Source organism: Xyrauchen texanus, chromosome 36 (genome assembly GCF_025860055.1).
Source record: "Xyrauchen texanus isolate HMW12.3.18 chromosome 36, RBS_HiC_50CHRs, whole genome shotgun sequence".
Classification (NCBI taxonomy): Eukaryota; Metazoa; Chordata; class Actinopteri; order Cypriniformes; family Catostomidae; genus Xyrauchen; species Xyrauchen texanus.
The window spans coordinates 2,710,084-2,732,307 of record NC_068311.1 but is presented as its reverse complement, the minus strand read 5'-3'; the positions used below and the strand labels follow the sequence as shown (position 1 = coordinate 2,732,307).

General features: G+C 39.3%; 1 protein-coding gene across 3 annotated transcripts in view; it reads right to left on the bottom strand.

Moving 5' to 3' along the window:
• Positions 1-9,092: 9,092 nt before the first annotated feature.
• fgf12b (fibroblast growth factor 12b) overlaps positions 9,093-22,224 on the bottom strand; it is a 59,569-nt gene continuing 46,437 nt past the window's right edge. For all 3 annotated transcript variants that reach the window (XM_052106684.1, XM_052106683.1, XM_052106682.1), the window contains exons 3-5: positions 18,264-18,367; positions 13,509-13,707; positions 9,093-12,452 (exon numbers count right to left, since the gene is read on the bottom strand). In XM_052106684.1, coding sequence (XP_051962644.1) covers positions 12,322-12,452; positions 13,509-13,707; positions 18,264-18,367 — 434 coding nt within the window. In that variant the 3' untranslated portion in view covers positions 9,093-12,321. The remainder of the gene's footprint in view (positions 12,453-13,508; positions 13,708-18,263; positions 18,368-22,224) is intronic.

The window sequence follows — 22,224 nt, the reverse complement described above, 5'->3', positions numbered from 1 at the left end:
TATTAGGCGTCACGCTCGTTTTGCGCCTTCGAAACGCGCGTGCATCAACGCTGCATTCGCGTGTGACGCCCAGAGGCGTTTCCAGCATTGAAGGACATCCGGGGCTTAGCCCAGACAATTTTACTAGCAACATACTAGCAACCACTTCCCTGTAGTCCAAAGCTGGTGAAGAGGGTATTCTTTGAGTTTTGCTCTGGCTGGGCCTGTTTCTACAGTTCCTAAATCTTCCACTCTAGTACTATCCTCAACATCCTCTCTCCTCCCTGAATCATCTGTGATGCAAAAGAACAGATACAGCACATAACTTATTGCAATCAGCTTCAAACAACTAATTCATCAAGTGCTACAACTGCTAAAGTAAAGTGACTGATTAATTGTTAGCAGTTTCCATGCCTGATTCTGGCTCCTCAGTCTGTTGCTCATCTTTGCTACTCTCTACAAAACCATTTAATCAAATCAAAGTGTATATTTACTACAAACTAATATCACAAAACAAGTCACACATACATTTTATGTTAATGCTTATTGGCTATTCTTAGAGAAAACAACACCTGATAAACAAGAAAAGTACCGAACGGGATTCGAACCGACGTCTCCAGGTGCGTACACACTGCCAGGTCGCCAGTGGCTGGCGGTGAAGTCGCTAGTGGGCGTTCCCACTACTGGTTGCCTAGTAACGTTTATAAATGACATTCACGGATGTTGACAGCGAATCTCTTTTCTTGCCACTAAAAGCAAACATTTTGGAGGGAAAAGACTAAATATAAATGGAATCGGTACATAAAATGCTTTATATCAAAGATGAATGAGAAACAAGGCGTGCTGTTTGCCATAGCGGCTGTTTATCTGCGGCGGAAATGCAAATGCCGGTCTGTCTGGGTCCACAAAATCCCCGCGATCTCAGATACACCTTTCCACGCAGTATTTTTCTTAAAAATGTCCTTGTACGTGGGAAGAGACATATCATAGAGCACTGGAAACTCCATCTTTCCGTTACTGCAGGAGCTGAGCGAGAGAGAGAGAGAGAAGGATCACGTGAGCTCTCCCGTCTTCTCTCCTATTTGCTGTCGCTTCCGTTAGTCGCTCTTCATTTGAATAAAGTTGAACTTGTCTCAACTTTGTTGCGTCGCTGGACACGCCCACATCTAGTCGCCAACGGTCGCAACAGTGTCGCCGGAAGTCGCTTGACACTCATTGAAAATGAATGGTATGGAGTCGCTGTCGTTGTCGCGCGCGATGTCGCTGGCAGTGTGCACGCAGCTTCCGGTGTAAGAGTCGGATGCGCTAACAAGGAGCTAACAAGTGGAGCCAAATCAATCTCATTAATAATTCACGCATAAAAAATTATTCACACATGCGTAGACAATTTCACATGCATGAAACCTAATTCACGTACACAAAAAAAAAAATAATCACAAAAAGAATATATAAAAATATATATATTCACAAAAAGCTATTCACATGCGCAAAATAAAAGTATCCACGCGTAAAATACATCATTAATCCAGCATGGCGAACGAAGAACGGGAAGTAATTTTTTTTTGTGCTGCTATTATTATTATTATTATTATTATTGTTGTTGTTGTTGTTTTTATTATTAGAGTCACACATACATATTCAGATTTTTGACATTTTCTACTCAGTATTAGTAAGTTGCCTATTTTATTTATTCAATAATAGTATCAATTCTGTCCTCATTATGTTTTCAGTCACAATACATGATTGTCCAAAAACATTTTACTTCACTTACCCGTGCTTCCCGTTCGCCATGCTGGATTACTGATGTAAAGGCTTCATTTCCGTTCTAAATAATCCATATTGCGCAAAAGGTGCGCAGAATCAGTGGCTTATGATATGATTGGTTAAGCTCGCATCTGATTGGCTAAAGCGTACGACAGACCCACGTGGGAAGAGAGCTCTGCCAGGAAAGTCTCAAACACACACACACACAAATCCGAGAGGATTCACACACGTGAATGACGATTTGCACATTCAGATTCATGGATACACTCGTACTGTGTACGCGTGAATTATTAATGAGATTGATTTGGCTCCATATGTTCCTGGCTACCCACTGATTTATTTCGGAAAAATCCCCAAAGCCTCATTTGCTTCATTTTTGCTGTCTTTCCTGCTAACTGCTGTTAACTCGCCACTAAGTAACGTTAGTTGATGTCAACGACTGTGCAAGCTCCTCCCCTACCTGCTGCATATTCAACAGAGAGGAAGAAATGGAGGAGCCCATAGGCTACCGACAGCAAAGGAACTTATTCTATAGGCTAGATTATTTTTAAGCCCTATGTCTATTTTTACAGGCTGTATGCAGTATGTGCAAAGCCAAAGCACAATGACATAAGGCAATTTATGATTACGGGGGTTTACATAGGCTATTGTCCGGTTTCACTGTCAGTCAACATTTCAAAATACATTCGGGACTGAAGCCCCGGCAAAATCAGCTGCCGCCGCCTCTGGTGACGCCCTAAAATGCTGCCTAGGTCGGGCACCTCTAAATAAACCTCACATGCGTCAATAAGTGCAGATTAAACAATAAAGACACAACCCCCACCGCCGCGTTGCGTTCTGAAGACGTGTTCCGGCTCTGCCATATACTCCAACTGTTTTCAACGCGGAGTTCAGCGCGTGTTCAACGTTTCCGTTCTTTTCATGTGAACGGAAACACCCGCGCTGATCTACGAGCAGTCAGACTCCACCTACGGAAAACACTGTGCGGCAAACCTCATCCTGCCACAACTACACCTTACATCCACATCACCCGTCTTCATCTATTCATCCAGTTGCTTCTTTCAAAAATACATTCATGCAGGTCTTTCAAAGATTATTGTGAATATGTTGCATCATTATTTTCTGTTAATTCCTAAATGTATTATTTTAAATTCTATACTATTGCCCACTTCTGTTTAATTCTACTCTATTCTATTCTACACAGTTCTGATCTATTCTATTACAGGTCTATTCTAGTACACAGTTATGTTCTCTTCTAACCACTATACAGTCCTATTCTATTGCTCACTTCTGTTTAATTCTATTCTATTCTATTCTACACAGTTCTGATCTATTCTATTTCAGTTCTATTCTAGTACACAGTTATGTTCTCTTCTAACCACTATACAGTCCTATTCTATTGCTCACTTCTGTTTAATTCTATTCTATTCTACACAGTTCTGATCTATTCTATTACAGGTCTATTCTAGTACACAGTTATGTTCTCTTCTAACCACTATACAGTCCTATTCTAGTACACACTTCTGTTTAATTCTATTCTATTCTACACAGTTCTGATCTATTCTATTACAGGTCTATTCTAGTACACAGTTATGTTCTCTTCTAACCACTATACAGACCTATTCTATTGCTCACTTCTGTTTAATTCTATTCTATTCTACACAGTTCTGATCTATTCTATTACAGGTCTATTCTAGTACACAGTTATGTTCTCTTCTAACCACTATACAGACCTATTCTATTGCCCAATTCTGTTTAATTCTATTCTATTCTACACAGTTCTGATCTATTCTATTACAGGTCTATTCTAGTACACAGTTATGTTCTCTTCTAACCACTATACAGTTCTATTCTATTGCTCACTTCTGTTGAATTCTATTCTATTCTACACAGTTCTGATCTATTCTATTACAGTTCTATTCTAGTACACAGTTATGTTCTCTTCTAACCACTATACAGTCCTATTCTATTGCACACTTCTATTTAATTCTATTCTATTCTACACAGTTCTTATCTATTCTATTACAGGTCTATTCTAGTACACAGTTATGTTCTCTTCTAACCACTATACAGTTCTATTCTATTGCAAACTTCTGTGTAATTCTATTCTATTCTACACAGTGCTTATCTATTCTATCACAGGTCTATTCAACTACACAGTTATGTTCTCTTCTAACCATTATACAGTTCTATTCTATTGCACACTTCTGTTTAATTCTATTCTATTCTACACAGTCCTGATCTATTCTATTTCAGTTCTATTCTAGTACACAGTTATGTTCTCTTCTAACCGTTATACAGTTCTATTCTATTGCACACTTCTGTTTAATTCTATTCTATTCTACACAGTTCTTATCTATTCAATTACAGGTCTATTATGGTACACAGTTATGTTCTCTTCTAACCATTATACAGTCCTATTCTATTGCACACTTCTGTTGAATTCTATTCTATTCTACACAGTTATGATCTATTCTATTACAGGTCTATTCTAGTACACAGTTATGTTCTCTTCTAACCACTATACAGACCTATTCTATTGCTCACTTCTGTTGAATTCTATTCTATTCTACACAGTTCTGATCTATTCTATTACAGTTCTATTCTAGTACACAGTTATGTTCTCTTCTAACCATTATACAGTCCTATTCTATTGCACACTTCTGTTTAATTATATTCTATTCCACACAGTTATGATCTATTCTATTACAGGTCTATTCTAGTACACAGTTATGTTCTCTTCTAACCACTATACAGTCCTATTCTATTGCACACTTCTGTTTAATTATATTCTATTCCACACAGTTATGATCTATTCTATTACAGGTCTATTCTAGTACACAGTTATGTTCTCTTCTAACCACTATACAGTCCTATTCTATTGCACACTTCTGTTTAATTCTATTCTATTCTATTCTACACAGTTCTGATCTATTCTATTTCAGTTCTATTCTAGTACACAGTTATGTTCTCTTCTAACCACTATACAGTCCTATTCTATTGCTCACTTCTGTTGAATTCTATTCTATTCTACACAGTTCTGATCTATTCTATTACAGGTCTATTCTAGTACACAGTTATGTTCTCTTCTAACCACTATACAGTCCTATTCTATTGCTCACTTCTGTTGAATTCTATTCTATTCTACACAGTTCTGATCTATTCTATTACAGGTCTATTCTAGTACACAGTTATGTTCTCTTCGAACCACTATACAGTCCTATTCTATTGCTCACTTCTGTTGAATTCTATTCTATTCCACACAGTTCTTATCTATTCTATTACAGGTCTATTCTAGTACACAGTTATGTTCTCTTCTAACCACTATACAGTCCTATTCTATTGCACAATTCTGTTTAATTCTATTCTATTCTATTCTACACAGTTCTGATCTATTCTATTTCAGTTCTATTCTAGTACACACTTCTGTTTAATTATATTCTATTCCACACAGTTCTTATCTATTCTATTACAGGTCTATTCTAGTACACATTTATGTTCTCTTCTAACCACTATACAGTCCTATTCTATTGCACAGTTCTGTTTAATTATATTCTATTCCACACAGTTCTTATCTATTCTATTACAGGTCTATTCTAGTACACAGTTATGTTCTCTTCTAACCATTATACAGTCCTATTCTATTGCACACTTCTGTTTAATTCTATTCTATTCCACACAGTTCTGATCTATTCTATTACAGGTCTATTCTAGTACACAGTTCTGATCTATTCTATTACAGTTCTATTCTAGTACACAGTTATGATCTATTCTATTATAGTTCTATTCTATTGCCCACTTCTGTTTAATTCTATTCTATTTCACACAGTTCTGATCTATTCTATTACAGGTCTATTCTAGTACACAGTTATGATCTATTCTATTACAGTTCTATTCTATTGCTCACTTCTGTTTAATTCTATTCTATTCTACACAGTTCTGATCTATTCTATTACAGTACTATTCTAGTACACAGTTATGATCTATTCTATTACAGTTCTATTCTATTGCACACTTCTGTTTAATTCTATTCTATTCTACACAGTTCTGATCTATTCTATTACAGTTCTATTCTAGTACACAGTTATGTTCTCTTCTAACCACTATACAGTTCTATTCTATTGCACACTTCTGTTTAATTCTATTCTATTCTACACAGTTCTGATCTATTCTATTACAGTTATGTTCTAGTACACAGTTGTTCTCTTCTAATCATTATGCATTTCTATTCTATTACACAGCTCTGTTTAATTCAATAAGGACTGTCATGCGAATCTGCAGATAATTCAGATATATTTGGTACAGCGTTTGATTTGTATTAGTCATATTGTGTTTGTGTATGTGTGAAAGAGAGAGAGAATTGTGATACACTGGTTATAATGTTTGTGTGTGTGTGATTTACAGTTATGGATATGAGTCACATTTGTAAATCAACCCAGTACTATTTATTTAATTGATATTTGCATCCACTAAATCCCTGAGATTTTCCTGTGACTGCTGGGAACTTTAATTAATAGTGTGTACAGTTACATGTGTGTTTATGTGTGATAAAGAATATCATAATCTTTTTAGTTTCTTAATAGTGGTTTATTTATAAATAGAAGGGCACAGAAATACTTGTGCTGAGCTAACACATTGCACTAACTGTAATACTTTGCCTTTAGTTGGATTAAATACATTGTTTTAAGGAAGATACACTCACTTAATAATGTCATGATTTGATCTGCTTTTGCATAGAATAAAATAAAGCAATTTATAGGGACTATTCAAAAGAAATGATCTATGGTGCACTGATCTTACTGCATAATCCATCCTAAAGTCAGTATTTGAGGCAATCTTGTATTTATTTGTCTCATACAAATATAGCATATTCTATTCTATTCGGTTTTATTCTATTATACTGCGTTTTATCATTTCAATCTGGGTTAATGTGGTTGTACCATGTGCTGTGTTGCTGTTGCGTCACACTACTGACCGATCCAGTTCTCCACATTAAAGCGCTGATGTTGCGGCGCCCCCTGCTGTCTGACACACATGGTGAACGTGTGTCGTGTCAGCACAAAATCTGCTGGTCTTGCACATTTACAAGCACTTTTACCTCGTTGTTAATCCTTTTAGCGTCTCATCCTAAAGCCCTCGCGAATTATAAACCATAAAGCGTGAAGATGACCTTCCACTTCCCCCTCAAATGGAGGGGACTTGAATTTTGTTTATAGAATTACAAAACATAAAGTGCATAAAGGCATCCCAAACCAAGAGTGCAACAGTCATACAGACAGGCAGACGGACAGATAGAGACACACACACACACACACGCACACACACACACACACACACACACACACACACACACACACACACACACACACACACACACACAGACAGAGAGATAGACAGGCAGACAGAAAGACAGATATACAGATAGACAGACAGATAGATATACTGTAGATAGATAGATATACTGTGTACAGATAGACAAACAGAAAGACAGACAGATAGATATACTGTGTATAGATAGATAGATAGATAGATAGATAGACAGACACACACACACACACACAGAGAGATAGATAGACAGGCAGACAGATATACAGATAGACAGACAGACAAACAGAAAGACAGATATACATATAGACAGACACACACAGACAGAGAGATAGATAGACAGGCAGACAGATGGATACACAGAGAGATAGGCAGACAGAAAGACAGATAAACAGATAGATAGACACACACACAGAGAGACAGACAGACAGACACACACAGACAGATAGACTGACACACAGAGAGATAGACAGACAGACAGATAGACACACACACACACACAGACAGATAGACAGGCAGACAGACAGATATATTGTATACAGATAGATAGACAAACAGAAAGACAGATATACAGATAGATAGACAGACACACACACAGACACAGACAAGAGAGATAGACAGGCAGACAGATGGATATACAGAGAGATAGGCAGACAGAAAGACAGATATACAGATAAACAGATAGATAGACACACACACACACACACACACAGACAGACAGAGAGTGTAACACAGTTAAAGGATGGGCAAGGAGGAGGCGAGAACCGGCTTGTCAACATAAATAATATTTAATGGAAACTTAAACCAAAAGCGCACACACACACACACACACACACACACGCACACACGCACACACGCACACACGCACACACGCACACACACACACACACACACACACACACACACACACACACACACACACACACACACACACACACACGACGGACATGCCCGTAATTATCTCTCTCTCGAACCATCGTCACCGGCCGCCTTTATCCCTCGCGCGCCTCATCAGGCCGATTGGGGACCGGGCGCGCGATATTCCGACCCGGCCCCGCCCCCTTCCGCTCCACGGAGAGATAGACAGATAGGTAGACAGAGAGAAAGACAGATATACAGATAGATAGACAGACAGACAGATAGACACACACAGACAGATAGAGAGATAGACAGACACACAGACAGAGAGATAGACACACAGACAGACAGACAGAAAGACATGAAGCATATTCTATCTTTACAGAAATGTGACACTTGAATTAAAGGGACAGTACACCCCAAAATGACAATTCTCTCATCATTTACTCACTCTCATGCCATCCCAGACTTGAATGACTTTCTTTCTTCAGCAGAACACATTTGAAGAAAAACAGAACAATATCTCAGCTCAGAAGGTCCTTATAATGGAAGTGGATGGTAACACGATATTTGATGCTCTAAAAAGCAAAAACAGTCGGCATAAACATCATCCACACGACTCCACTGGTTAAATGAATGTCTTATAAAGCCATACGATCACTTTCAGTGTGAAAAACATCAATATTTAAGTACTTTTCAACTGTAAATCATCACGTCCGGTAAGCAGCAGTATTTAAATATATATTGTACATATACTGTATATCTATATTGCTAGTTGAATGCTTCTGTTTTATTGGCTCTGAACCTGTACTTGGCACAATTACAAGGTGAATCTAATCTAATCTATAATGCTGTATAATGTTTATGCACATTTATTATCCATGGTTTGTGGTTGTAGTCATAACCTTTATTATTGTGGTGATCCTCTCCTAAAAAGTGTGTGACTTTATACGAGCATTAACACAACAGCATGCTGCTTTATGCATTCACAAACTCTACACATATCTTTCAAAAGCTTCATCTTTGTAGAGCGTCACATTTCTCGTCAGGTCTATAATAAACAGGATGTTGCCTTATAAGGCCGCTTACTAGGTTTTTAGAACAGTTTAAATATAGATTGTGTGTTTGTGCTGGGTTGCATAAAAAACCTGGAAACAGACCAGAGTTTAATCTTTCTTTTATTATTATTATTATTATTATTATTATTATTATTCTGAATGATATTTTCCTCCTGTGGCAGGTTGAATGCTTTATTCAGAACTCTACATAATGAATATGTGTTCAGAATTAAAGTGCAAACATTAGCAAACAAAAATGAACTTCCCAGATCAGCATAAGATCGTTTCAGCATGGCATTAATCAATAATCAAATCATCGTTTATGAAATACAGGCTGACATCTTTACTTGTACCCCAGTGTGCCCTCTTGACTTTAGAACCCTGACCTTTGACCTCTCTTGATGATGCTGGTGCAGCTCTACTAATGGAAGACTTCTCAGAAACTCCGCCTTCAGTGTCCAGCGACAGCTGATTGGCCTTTATATCGATGGATCTGGCCAATGAACAGGTAGCTCGCAATTTAAAGGGGAAGGAACTTGGACTTCATTGGCCAATCAGAATCAAACCTACTGTTGGACAGTTTCCTGATTACTGGATGTGGCTGCATTTGGAATAGCATACTAGCATACTAATCATACTATTTATGCAGACTATAGTATGCATGGAATACCTGAAAATGTGCCAACTTATTGGCTCGAATGTTAAGCCATTTTTGCACAGAAATGGATAATAAAACAAATAAACGTATTTATTTCTGGATGCCACTCGCTGCATTAAACATGCATATGTATTGAGGTCACACAAACACAACAATGTGGTGTACTATTATTTAAACACACTTTTTAATACTGTCTAAACTGCACGGTATGCTAGTATTCCATTCAGAAATCAGCCTGAGCGTGCGTGTGTGTATTAATGAGTGAAGGAAAGCTGTTTTTCTGCTGCATGGGCAGTGTATTCTCTCCAAACACACGTTGTGTGTGCTGGTTTAAAGTGGTTTAGTCCAGTTTAGTAACTCAGAGGGCAGTCTGTGCTTTTGGCAGGATAAAAACACCCAAATCTCTCGAGGAAAAAGGTAAGGATTGTTGTTCCACATGCATACTAAGTAGAAGCACTGAAACGAAAAGCGGACGCTTCCGTCTACTGAACGCATCTCGGAGGTTTCATCACTTCCTGTGTGACATCACATCCTGTGTGACGCCATTCTGCCGTAATCTCTCCACCAGGGCAGCGTTAAAGGGGTCATATCATGGAACATATATTCTTGATATATTACTCTTCTTAAATAAGAGTTTGAATTTAAATTCTTGTAATCGGATTACATTTACTCACTTTCAAAAAGTTAGTTACTTAAAGGAATATCTGAGTTAAGCTCAACTGATTTGTGGCATGATGTTGATTACCACAAATATTAATTTCGACTCGTTCCTCTCTTTCTTCAAAAAAGGCAGTGAGGCACTTACAATGGAAGTCAATGGGGACAATTTTTGGAGTGTTTAAAGGCAGAAATTTGACGCTTATAATTTAATTAAAGCACTTGAATTAAAGGGACAGTCCACCCAAAAATGAAAATTCCCTCATCACTTACTCACACTCATGCCATCCCAGACTTGTATGACTTCCTTTCTTCAGCAGAACACATTTGAAGAAAAACAGAAAAATATCTCAGCTCAGAAGGTCCTTATAATGGAAGTGGATCCTCTTAAATCAGTATCTTCTGACATCTTTGTTTACAGCATTCGGTCTGTACAGCGTTCCTCCTACTCAGTTGTAAACAGCGCCGCTCTTCTGGGAGTGTCACGCATGCGTCACTTCTCAATTGATCATGCCAACGACAATACGTTACATGAGAGACCATGTGACCGCAAGCCCTTTCGTGAACACGCATAGCGCTGCTTAAGCGATTATTTATAGTTAAAAAGTGCCTAAATATTGATCATATAGCTTTATAAGACATTCATTTAACCACTGAGGTCATATGGATGTCGTTAATGCTTATTGTTTTTGCTTTTTGGAGCATCAAAAATCGGGTTACCATCCACTTCCATTATAAGGACCTTCTGAGCTGAGATAGTCTTCTGTTTTTCTTCAAATGGGTTCTGCTGAAGAAAGGAAGTCGTACACATCTGGGACAGCATGAGAGTGAGTAAATGATGAATTTTCATTGTTGGGTGAACTGTCCCTTATCCGTATTATTCTGTTAAAACTTGTGTCTTATTTGAGCCAAATAAAAGTTTGTTTTATGGTCATTTTTGGTCATCAAATCATATAAAAACTTCCATTGTAAGTGTCTGACTGTAACACAGATTTCTGCTTTTTGTTTGCGTATCTGTGTCAGCTGACGGGCGTGCGCCCCCTAACGGGTTTGACTTGAGTGCGACAAGATACAACAAGAAAATAGAGACATCATTTGGGATTTTTTAAATGAAAAAAAAATAAAAATAAAACGTTTCTACAAAAAGTGTTTTAAAAAGTAACTAACTTTAAAAGTAATCTAATTACATTTTAGAGATATAATTTGTAATTTGGATTGGATTACTTTTTTGAGTAACTTACCCAATCACAGATCAGAACGAAAGGCATTTACATATCGTCTTAAAGGTACAGTAGCAAAAAAACGCTCGCTTGATTCGCGAATTATAAATTAAATCATGATGTTTATGACGAAACCTTGACTAAAAGTGTAAGACCCCTTTAATGCATTTCTTACAGTTGAATGAGATTAAGCAAACCTACGTGGTGATTTATGATGCACTTTTCCATTCCAGTCATGTCACATGACGGTCAGAGCCTATCAGCAGAGCACAACCACATTCAGCCAATCAGAGAGCAGAATTCAAATGACCCCCCCCCCCCCACCTTGAATAAAAAACCAGAGCAATGATTGGAGGACACAATCAATGAGAACATTCAATATTCATGAGGTGCGCGACATATAGCGGTGAGTGAAAGTGCTTTTGGCATTCATAAATCAATGTGTAAATATTGGCATGGCTTAAAGCTCGGACTCCCAACAGAATCACCCTCACGTGTCTCCGTGACAACCTTGCGTGAACAAACTCTTGCCCGACTTTGCATAAAATGTAAAATCATGTCCTGGTTTTCAAATATTCCTAAAATATTTTCACAGGCAAGAATTCATCTTTTTTTTTTTCATGTTACTTCTTTTATTTTGTTTTCGATTGATGTTTGTTGATGCTGAAGTTGTTGTTGTTGTTTGTTCGGGTGTAAGAAAGCATTCAGCTCCAGGGGTCACTGTGTGTGTGTGTGTGCGAGTGTGTGTACATTTACAGGTCAGTGTGTGTGTGTGTGTGTGTGTGTGTGTGTGTGTGTGTGGTTATGATCCTTCGTGATCAGTAGAGTCTTGGTTCAGCTCTTTTTTGACGCCCATAGTTGGAGTTCCTGAGTTTTTCCTCGATCTCTGCTTCTCGTCGATTTCATGCAGCGACGGTTCCTTATACATACACACTGAACGAGAGAGAGAGAGAGAGATTGAGAGAGACAGACAGAGAGAGAGAGAGAGAGAGAGAGAGAAAATTAGGGCTGTCAATGGATTAAAATATGTAATAGAATTAATTGCATGGCATGCTGATTAAGCAATCAGGTTAATCGCGATTAATCGAATATCTAAATATTAGCTGAGAAAGAGCCTCACACAGGGCTGGACTGGCAATCTGGCACACCGGTCATTTTCCCGACTTTAGGGCCGATCAGGGGCGGACTGACCAGCGGGAGAACCGAGCAGGCTGGAGGGTCGGCCGTCGAAACGTGCCGAATGGGACGTGATAAGCAAAAATGAGCCGCCGCGTTATGCAGAAAAGGACAGCGAGACAGTGTTTTTTAAAACTAGGGTAGCGTGAAGCGATCATCTGTGTTCCGCAACTGTTTTCGGGTCCTTGAATAACATATAACGTGTGAGTAAGGGCAGCCGGTGGACTTTCTGGTACCCACCTAGGGTAAGATGGTGCCCTACGTAGACTGCGTAGTCTGCTTATAGGGAGCAGCGGTAATGATTTTACGGAAGGAACGTTTCAGGTTCAATCAGGGCTGGACTGGTAATACCGGGAATTTTCCCGGTGGGCCGATGCACATCAGGAGCGTAATTGTCATCGGGAGAACCGAGCGGGCCGGTGGGTCAGCCGCGAAACGTGCTGAATGGGCCACGCTCAGCTAAAATGAGCCGTCGCGTTATACAGAGCGGACCACAAAACGGCGCCACGGTATGCAGAAAAGGACAGCGAACACCCCCTCACCATTACTCTTCCCAGTCCAGCCCTGGGTTCAATAGAAGTGGAGCTCTGTGGACTCCTTCAGTTTGTTATGGACGTTTATGGGGCAAGATACCGCACTGGGCTAAATGTTTAAATACACACACACAGCTTCAAATGCGTCGAAACAAGACTTGATTACAATGATAAACTATGAAAACATCACCATAATGTATTGCTTTAATATATAGTAACATAATGTGAACAGAACTAATCATATAAATGCTAGTTTGTGTGTTTGTTTGTGTGTCCTCACCTTCAATGGGTCTGGGTACAAAGTGTGAACACGGTTTAGTTTTCTTGACCCGGTTCCCCTTCATAATTATTCCTTCTTTATTGAGCCCAAGGAACCAGGCGCGTCCGCTCTCGTGCTGACGGTACAGCGTGGACGAGTAGATCACATAATAATTCTCAAACACACTCTCCTTAAACTTACACTCCGCTGTGAACACGTCCTGCAGAGAGAGAGAGAGAGAGAGAGAGAGAGAGAGAGAGAGAGAGTTATGTCATGACTGTGTTCAGTGTTGAAGGGATAATTCCCCCCGAAATTAAAACTCTCCTTTGTTTTGTCTGTGGAACACAAAAGGAGATGTTAGGCGGAAATACGATCTATACTTGTGTCAAGCTCCTAAATGTACAACAACACCATAAAAGTACAGTAATAATATAATGTAGTCCATTTGATCAATCTTCAGATCATTACACAGAAGAAAGAACGTCTCATGGGCTGAAAGTGAGGAAATAATGGCAGAAATAATTCCTTTAAAACACATTAACAGGTGTGTGTGTGTGTGTGTGTGTGAGTGTGTGTGTGTGTGTGTGTGTGTGTGTGTGTGTGTGTGTGTGTGTGTGTGTGAGTGTGTGTGTGTGTGTGTGTGCGTGTGTGTGTTTATAGAGTCTTTGTCCTAGTTTCTTTTTAGAGTTTTCAGTATGAACAGGTGGAGAAGGGTAAACTGTCATTAACCAGAGCAGAACCCACACACACACACACACACACACATACACACACACATACACACACACACACACACACACACATCTCTCTTTCAGCACAATTAGTGGATTGTCAAAATATATAGAAATATTTTACAGCAATATCGCAGACGAAAGAGTGCAGTAAGTAACAGTTGAATATATTTATATATATGGGGTTTGAATATTCGTGTTGAAAGTGAATCGATTTGCACCGATTAAACATGGATCTGTTGAACACACGACAGGCCAAAAGTTTTAAAGAGAGCGACAGTATAAGATTAAAATAAAAAATTCAGATCAAAACAATAAAAGTTGTGCGTGGATGCCGTGGAGCCTCCACACATGCTACGTCTCCATGGTAACGTGCTCAACAAGTCACGTGATGAGATGCGCGGATTGACGGTCTCAGACGCGGAGGCAACTGAGATTCGTCCTCCTTGGACTTGGAGCGCATTGGGAATAGGAGTGTTGGTGGCATAGTGGGCTAAAGCACTGAACTGGTAATCAGAAGGTCGCTGGTTCGATCCCCACAGTCACCACCATTGGGCCCTTGAGTAAGACACTTAACTCCAGGTTGCTGCGGGGGGATTGTCCCTGTAATAAGTGCACTGTAAGTCGCTTTGGATAAAAGCGTCCGCCAAATACATAAATGTAAATGTAAATTCCAAATTGGGGAGAAAATCCCCCCAAAAAACAAACAAGTACAAATAAATGTTCTTTGGCATTGTTGAATTAATCTTGATGTAGCTCCTGTTGAAATACACTGAGCAATATCAGTGTGTGCTTCACATCACACATGCATGTGCATTCATTTACAATAATTAAACATTCAGTCGTCAATTGTTCCTAACGTATACACCTTATCATGCATTCATTACGCACATACACAGGAATACACACAAAGACATGAACACATAAACACTGTCACACATTTGTAGCAGTTCACAGTCACACATAAAGTGTGTTAATTAACACTTTCTCACCCCCAAAGATAGAACAACATTCCCAACATCTGATCTTGACACACACACACACACACACACACACACACACACACACACACACACACGTGTAATGCTACATCACACTAAAATCTAAACTTTCACTAATGTGGATTTTTGGGGCAAGTTCAAGCTTTATAAGTCATACAAAGATCAAACTGCCGTTTTCCATACATTTTCTCCATAGGTATTTCAAAATGCATGACAAGGAGGAGGGCGGGGCGGGGCAGGGCGGGGCGGGGCTTGGCCATGACTATGCACGCACACCAGGCTCCCAGTCGGGCTAATAGGCCGAGGAGAGGGATAAGTGCAACGAGATGTGGCAGTTCGGGAGAGAGAGAGCTACAGGCAGCTGCCCTGTATGCGTTTATGTTTGTGTGTATTACTTTGATGCTCCGCCTCCTCCTTTCCATTGAACCCTGTTACATTGTTGCCGAACGCCCGGGAAGGAGGAGAGATGCACCGTCGTAGAGTCCTCGCCACTACCATCCACCCCAAAGGAGCAGCTGCAGCTGTAGCCATCCGCCGGGGGACGGAGGAGTTACTACCGGCCGCCTGGATGCGGAGGAACGGCTGCCGTCCGCGAGGGGCTCAATGCCGGACGCCTGGAGCGGTGGGGCCGCTGCCAGGGGCGGAGGAGTTCTCTACCACCTGCCAAAACGCGGCTGGGTCAGAGGAACAGCCGCCGTCCATGAGGGGCTAGCTGCTGAACGTCCGGAGCGGTAGAGCCGCTGCCAGGGGGCAGATGAGTTCCCTACCGGCCGGCAGTTTACACTGCTTGCTTGTTCTCATTTGAAGTTCAGGGGCGATACCTCAACAAGTGTGTGAATCATGAATGTAGACATGAATAACGTCTTCTGACAAAAAGGTCAGTTTCAAAACCTAGTGTGCTGCCTTGTTGTCCACTGCATTTATAAATCTGATATCTGATAAAAACGATTACATGACTTGAAAATCATGTCATAATAATAATAATAATAATAATAATAATAATAATAATAACAACAGTAGATGCTGCAGAGACTGTGTGGTCTGTTTGCCTAAGATTAAATTATCAAAAGTTTGGATTTATATTTAGACATTTATGACACTATTATTTTTCAAAGCTTTTTAAATCGTTTGGAAGTGTCAGTTTCTGCAATAATGTCACATGATGTTCACAGTCCAACATGAACATGGAGTTATAAAAAGAAGACATAGAATAAGCATTTCTTTGATCTCTGTGTGTGTGTGTGTGTGTGTGTGTGTGTGTGTGTGTGTGTGTGTGTGTGTGTGTGTGTGTGTGTGTGTGTGTGAGTGCGTGTGAGTTAGTGTGCGTATGTGTGTGTGTGTGTGAGTGCGTGCGTGTGAGTTAGTGTGCGTATGTGTGTGTGTGAGTGCGTGTGAGTGCGTGCGTGTGAGTTAGTGTGCGTATGTGTGTGTGTGAGTGCGTGCGTGTGAGTTAGTGTGCGTATGTGTGTGTGTGAGTGCGTGCGTGTGAGTTAGTGTGTGTATGTGTGTGTGTGAGTGTGTGTGTGTGCGTGTGAGTTAGTGTGCGTATGTGTGTGTGTGAGTGTGTGTATGTGTGTGTATGTGTGTGTGTGTGTGTATGTGTATGTACATATATGTATGTGTGTGTGTGTGTGTATGTGTATGTACATATATGTATGTGGGTGTGTGTGTGTATGTGTATGTTTGTGTGTGTGTGTCTGTTTGTGTGTGTATGTGTCTGTGTGTGTGTGTGTCTGTGTGTGTGTATGTTTGTGTGTGTCTGTGTCTATTTGTGTGTGTGTGTGTATGTTTGTGTGTGTGTATGTGTGTGTGTGTCTGTTTGTGTGTGTGCGCGTGTGTATGTTTGTGTGTGTGTGTGTGTGTCTGTATCTGTTTGTGTGTGTGTGTGTCTGTGTCTATTTGTGTGTGTGTGTATGTGTGTGTGTGTGTCTGTTTGTGTGTGTGTGTGTATGTTTGTGTGTGTGCGCGTGTGTATGTTTGTGTGTGTGTGTGTGTCTGTGTCTATTTGTGTGTGTGTGTATGTGTGTGTGTGTGTCTGTTTGTGTGTGTGTGTGTCTGTTTGTGTGTGTGCGCGTGTGTATGTTTGTGTGTGTGTGTGTGTGTGTCTGTGTCTATTTGTGTGTGTGTGTGTATGTTTGTGTGTGTGTATGTGTGTGTGTGTGTATGTTTGTGTGTGTGTGTGTCTGTGTCTGTTTGTGTGAGTGTGTGTATGTCTGTATGTGTCTGTGTGTGTGTGTATGTGTATGTTTGTGTGTGTGTATGTATGTGTGTGTGTGTGTGAGTGTGTCTGTTTGTGTGTGTGTCTGTTTGTGTGTGTGTATGTGTTTGTGAGGTTGTGTGTGCATGTTCTACATTTAGGGTGTATTATGGTCTCAACCCCTCACTTCTGTTTGTGTGAGTTCTGCATTTGAGGATTGCAGATCTAGGAAAAGTCACAAATTCTTGAACCACTCAGATTAAGGAAATTAGTTTTATTCAGAAAACAAAACTGAAATCGGTCAAAAATGACAGAACAGTCCAGGAAAGTTTAGGACACGTAAAACACAGTTAACTGATTATTTGGGACATTTAGAAAAGGCAGCATGATGTTGCTGCCTACCTTAATGAGCATGCTTTGAAACCGTGTCTATGCTGTCTAGATAGGCAGCTCGCTAGATTTTGAAACCTTTGAAAGGTTTTTGGTCTCCTGAAATCCTCATTTTTGATTGTGTTGTTTTGTGCATCACTGTCCTGCTGTAAACACAACAAAACACAAAAGCACAGCTCCTCACACACAATAATAACACACTACAATACCATAACATCTAGCACCCTCTGAAAACACAAGAAAACACACAATATCACAACTGTAACACAGTCCGTCCTGCCATCCAAAACAAACACACGCAACGAAATACACATACACTACATCAAAATTGCATAATTGTACATACCCTGACAAACGCTACAGAGGAAAGAAACAAAACAGACACTATAATCACACAAAGCACTCATTCGCAGGTACATATGCATGTATTCACACACAGATACAAGTTCTCTCTTACCGTTGAGTAAAGGAAACCCTCTCCGTTCATGGCAACATAAAGTCCCGCTTTCACGCCCTGTATCGCCACGACTCGCAAACCCACCGGGATCAGATTAAAGAGAGCTGAAACACACCAAAATGTCAAATATTATTGCACAAAAGTTGCTCTGAAGAGTAAAAATTTTATTTTGTATAAAGGAAAGTAAGACTAGTTTAGGAGCATTAAAGGAATTATCTTAGTTCAGTGCAAGTTCGGTAAAAAAAAAATTGCTTTTACAATAAAACATTTACAATGGAAGTCAATGGGGCCAGTCGACAAACGTTCAAATATTCCCCCATTTCAAAAGAAATAGTCACAAGACTATACATTATATGTGATTTTAGTGTGATCTAATTTGTTTTACGTGATTTTGGTGTGATAAAATCGTTTATAGGGTTTACCGGTGTTACGTCGTCATGGCAACGGAGTTGTAAAATTGGATATTACTTTACACAGAAAAGGTTAGGATGTGTTTATCACATTATAATCATGTTAACACGCATATTGTTTATGTCTTGTGGTTTAAATTTACTTTTAAAACGGTGTGTATTTTAATGTTTACACACTGGCCCCATTGACTTCCATTGTAAGTGCATCACTGTCATTTTTTTAAGGAATATTCCGGGTTCAATACAAGTTGAGCTCAATCAACAGCATTTTTTGCATAATGGTGATTACCACAAACATTTATTTTGACTCATCCCTCCTTTCTTTTTTTTTTTTAAATAGCACAAATCTGTGTTACAGTGAGGCACTTACAATGGAAGTCAATGGGGGCCAAACGGTAAACGTTAAAACACTCACGGTTTCAAACGTATAGACACAAGATATAAACAATACGTGTGTTAACATGATTTTACTGTGATAATATCACTTACTAACCACATCTGTGGAAAGTTATATCCGATTTTACAACTTGTTGCCATGACGACGTAATGCTATAATCACTAAACCTATAAAATAACTGTAAAAATGTTGATTTAAACTATTTTACAGCTCAAATAATACACAAGTTGTAACAGAAGAATTAATTTAAGTGCTTTTATAAAATTATAAGCTTCACATTTTTGCCTTTAAACCCTCCAAAAATTGGCCCCATTGACTTCCATTGTAAGTAACCTTATTTACAAAAAACGATTATTTTTATTTTTTTTAAAGAAACAGATGAACGATTGAGCTCAATTTGTATTGAACCCAGAATATTTCTTTAAAATAAACATGCAAATATTGATTTTTTTTAATCAATATTATGCCGTATTGATCCTCTGCAATTAGATATGGAAAATCTCATTCCCACTATAATACATCAGTCAAATCATCCTGTCCAGGCACAATGATTACATTCAGTAAACGCACAATTGTACTGTTTCAATGCACTATATAATTTAAACAATACAGCATACATGTATAAAACATTATAGCAATTCAAAATATGAAATACAACATTTCCTGACAGATTTAGTTGATTTGCACATTTGTTTTCCGGCACATGAACATTGCGAAACTAGATCAGTTCACAGGGTCTGTGGTTTCTCCGAGGACAGAAGGATTCATATTAAACTGAGAAGAGAGAGAAACACATCTACTGAAGTCAGAGAAACACTCATCATGGCCGCTGATTCACTTCCACTCTGTAAGAATCGTCAGCGGAGAGAGAAAGAGGAGCAGCGGAGGAGTGCAGCAGGCCAGAGGGAGAGATGAAGGAGGGATGGAGGAGGAGGAGGAGAGACACAGGCGACGAGTGTGATGCACATGTGGGAATGAGAAGAGAACATGAGAAGTGATGAAAGTGTGCATGTAACCGTTTTGATGTTAGTTGTGATTACTTACTAATGTTTGCCCACAGATGCCTGATAAAACATTCATTGCACATGACATCCAAAGTGACTTTTTTAAATATCCTGTCCTGGCTGTATTTTTAACTTTTCATAAGTGCACATTATTCCACATAGTCTTCATCAAAACGGCTTTACTTTTTGGATGACATCACACATAAAATGGGCTGCAAGCGGCATTTGATTTCTCTCAGATCTCTCATAAGACTCGGGGCAGTAACGTGTGTGTCACGTGTGTGTTAGACAAAGACTCGGTGTGTAAGCCTGTTGGACTCGCTAATGTGAGTTGTGCAGATAAGAAGGAAAGCCGTGTAATTCAAAAGCATCTGAAAACGGGAGTGGGCACCTTGATACCACAGAGACAGAGAGATATGTACCGCTCTAAAATCCCTTAAAACATCCCTCTCTAGTGCCCTAGGGAGATGAGCTTAGTGTGTGTGTGTGTGTGTGTGTGTGTATCTTTAGTAAAGCATTTCATGCGGTGTTAATTTTCACACCAATTTTTGTCAATATTTCATCATGCCACAATCATTCATTATAGTCAGTTTGACATGACAGACAATATAAGTCGACAAAAATAACATGTTTATGTTGACGATAATGTGCAAAATGACATAAACATGTAACAGCATCGACGGGCGATGTGGCAAAAAAAAAATCGATTTTCAATAATATCTCTCAATAATTATGTATTTGCTCTGAAATGGCTCAAAAGTGATTAATTTTTTTTCTTTAAATCAGATGGACCATAATTTCCTCCAAACAGCCATTGCATCCATTTATTAATAGGCACTGAATAAAATCTATTTTAAAATAATAAAGGCACTAAATTAACACAAGGGAGAATTTTCATTGATATGCACAATTTTATTTTACATAAAATTATACGTAGTAGCTTAAAAAAAAGCATTATTAACCTAAATATATTTTTTTGTGAATGATCAAGGTGGAGCTTTTATTCTGACACGTCACTTTCATCTGGAGCTTTTATTCTGACACGTCACTTTCATCTGGAGCTTTTATTTTGACACGTCACTTTCATCTGGAGCTTTTATTCTGACACGTCACTTTCATCTGGAGCTTTTATTCTGACACGTCACTTTCATCTGGAGCTTTTATTCTGACACGTCACTTTCACCAGGAGCTTTTATTTTGACACGTCACTTTCATCCGGAGCTTTTATTCTGACACGTCACTTTCATCTGGAGCTTTTATTTTGACACGTCACTTTCATCTGGAGCTTTTATTTTGACACGTCACTTTCATCTGGAGCTTTTATTTTGACACGTCACTTTCACCCGGAGCTTTTATTTTGACACGTCACTTTCATCTGGAGCTTTTATTATGACACGTCACTTTCATCTGGAGCTTTTATTCTGACACGTCACTTTCATCTGGAGCTTTTATTTTGACACGTCACTTTCACCAGGAGCTTTTATTCTGACACGTCACTTTCATCTGGAGCTTTTATTTTGACACGTCACTTTCATCTGGAGCTTTTATTCTGACACGTCACTTTCATCTGGAGCTTTTATTTTGACACGTCACTTTCACCCGGAGCTTTTATTCTGACACGTCACTTTCATCTGGAGCTTTTATTCTGACACGTCACTTACACCAGGAGCTTTTATTTTGACACGTCACTTTCACCAGGAGCTTTTATTCTGACACGCCACTTACACCAGGATCTTTTATTTTGACACGTCACTTTCACCAGGAGCTTTTATTCTGACACGTCACTTTCACACGGCGCTTTTATTTTGACACGTCACTTTCACCCGGAGCTTTTATTTTGACACGTCACTTTCACCCGGATCTTTTATTTTGACACGTCACTTTCATCCGGAGCTTTTATTTTGACACGTCACTTTCACCCGGAGCTTTTATTTTGACACGTCACTTTCACACGGCGCTTTTATTTTGACACGTCACTTTCAGCCGAGCTTTTATTTTGACATGTCACTTTCACCTGGAGCTTTTATTTTGACACGTCACTTTCACCCGGAGCTTTTATTTTGACACGTCACTTCCACTTGGAGCTTTTATTTTGACACGTCACTTTCGCCCGGAGCTTTTATTTTGACACGTCACTTTCATTAGGAGCT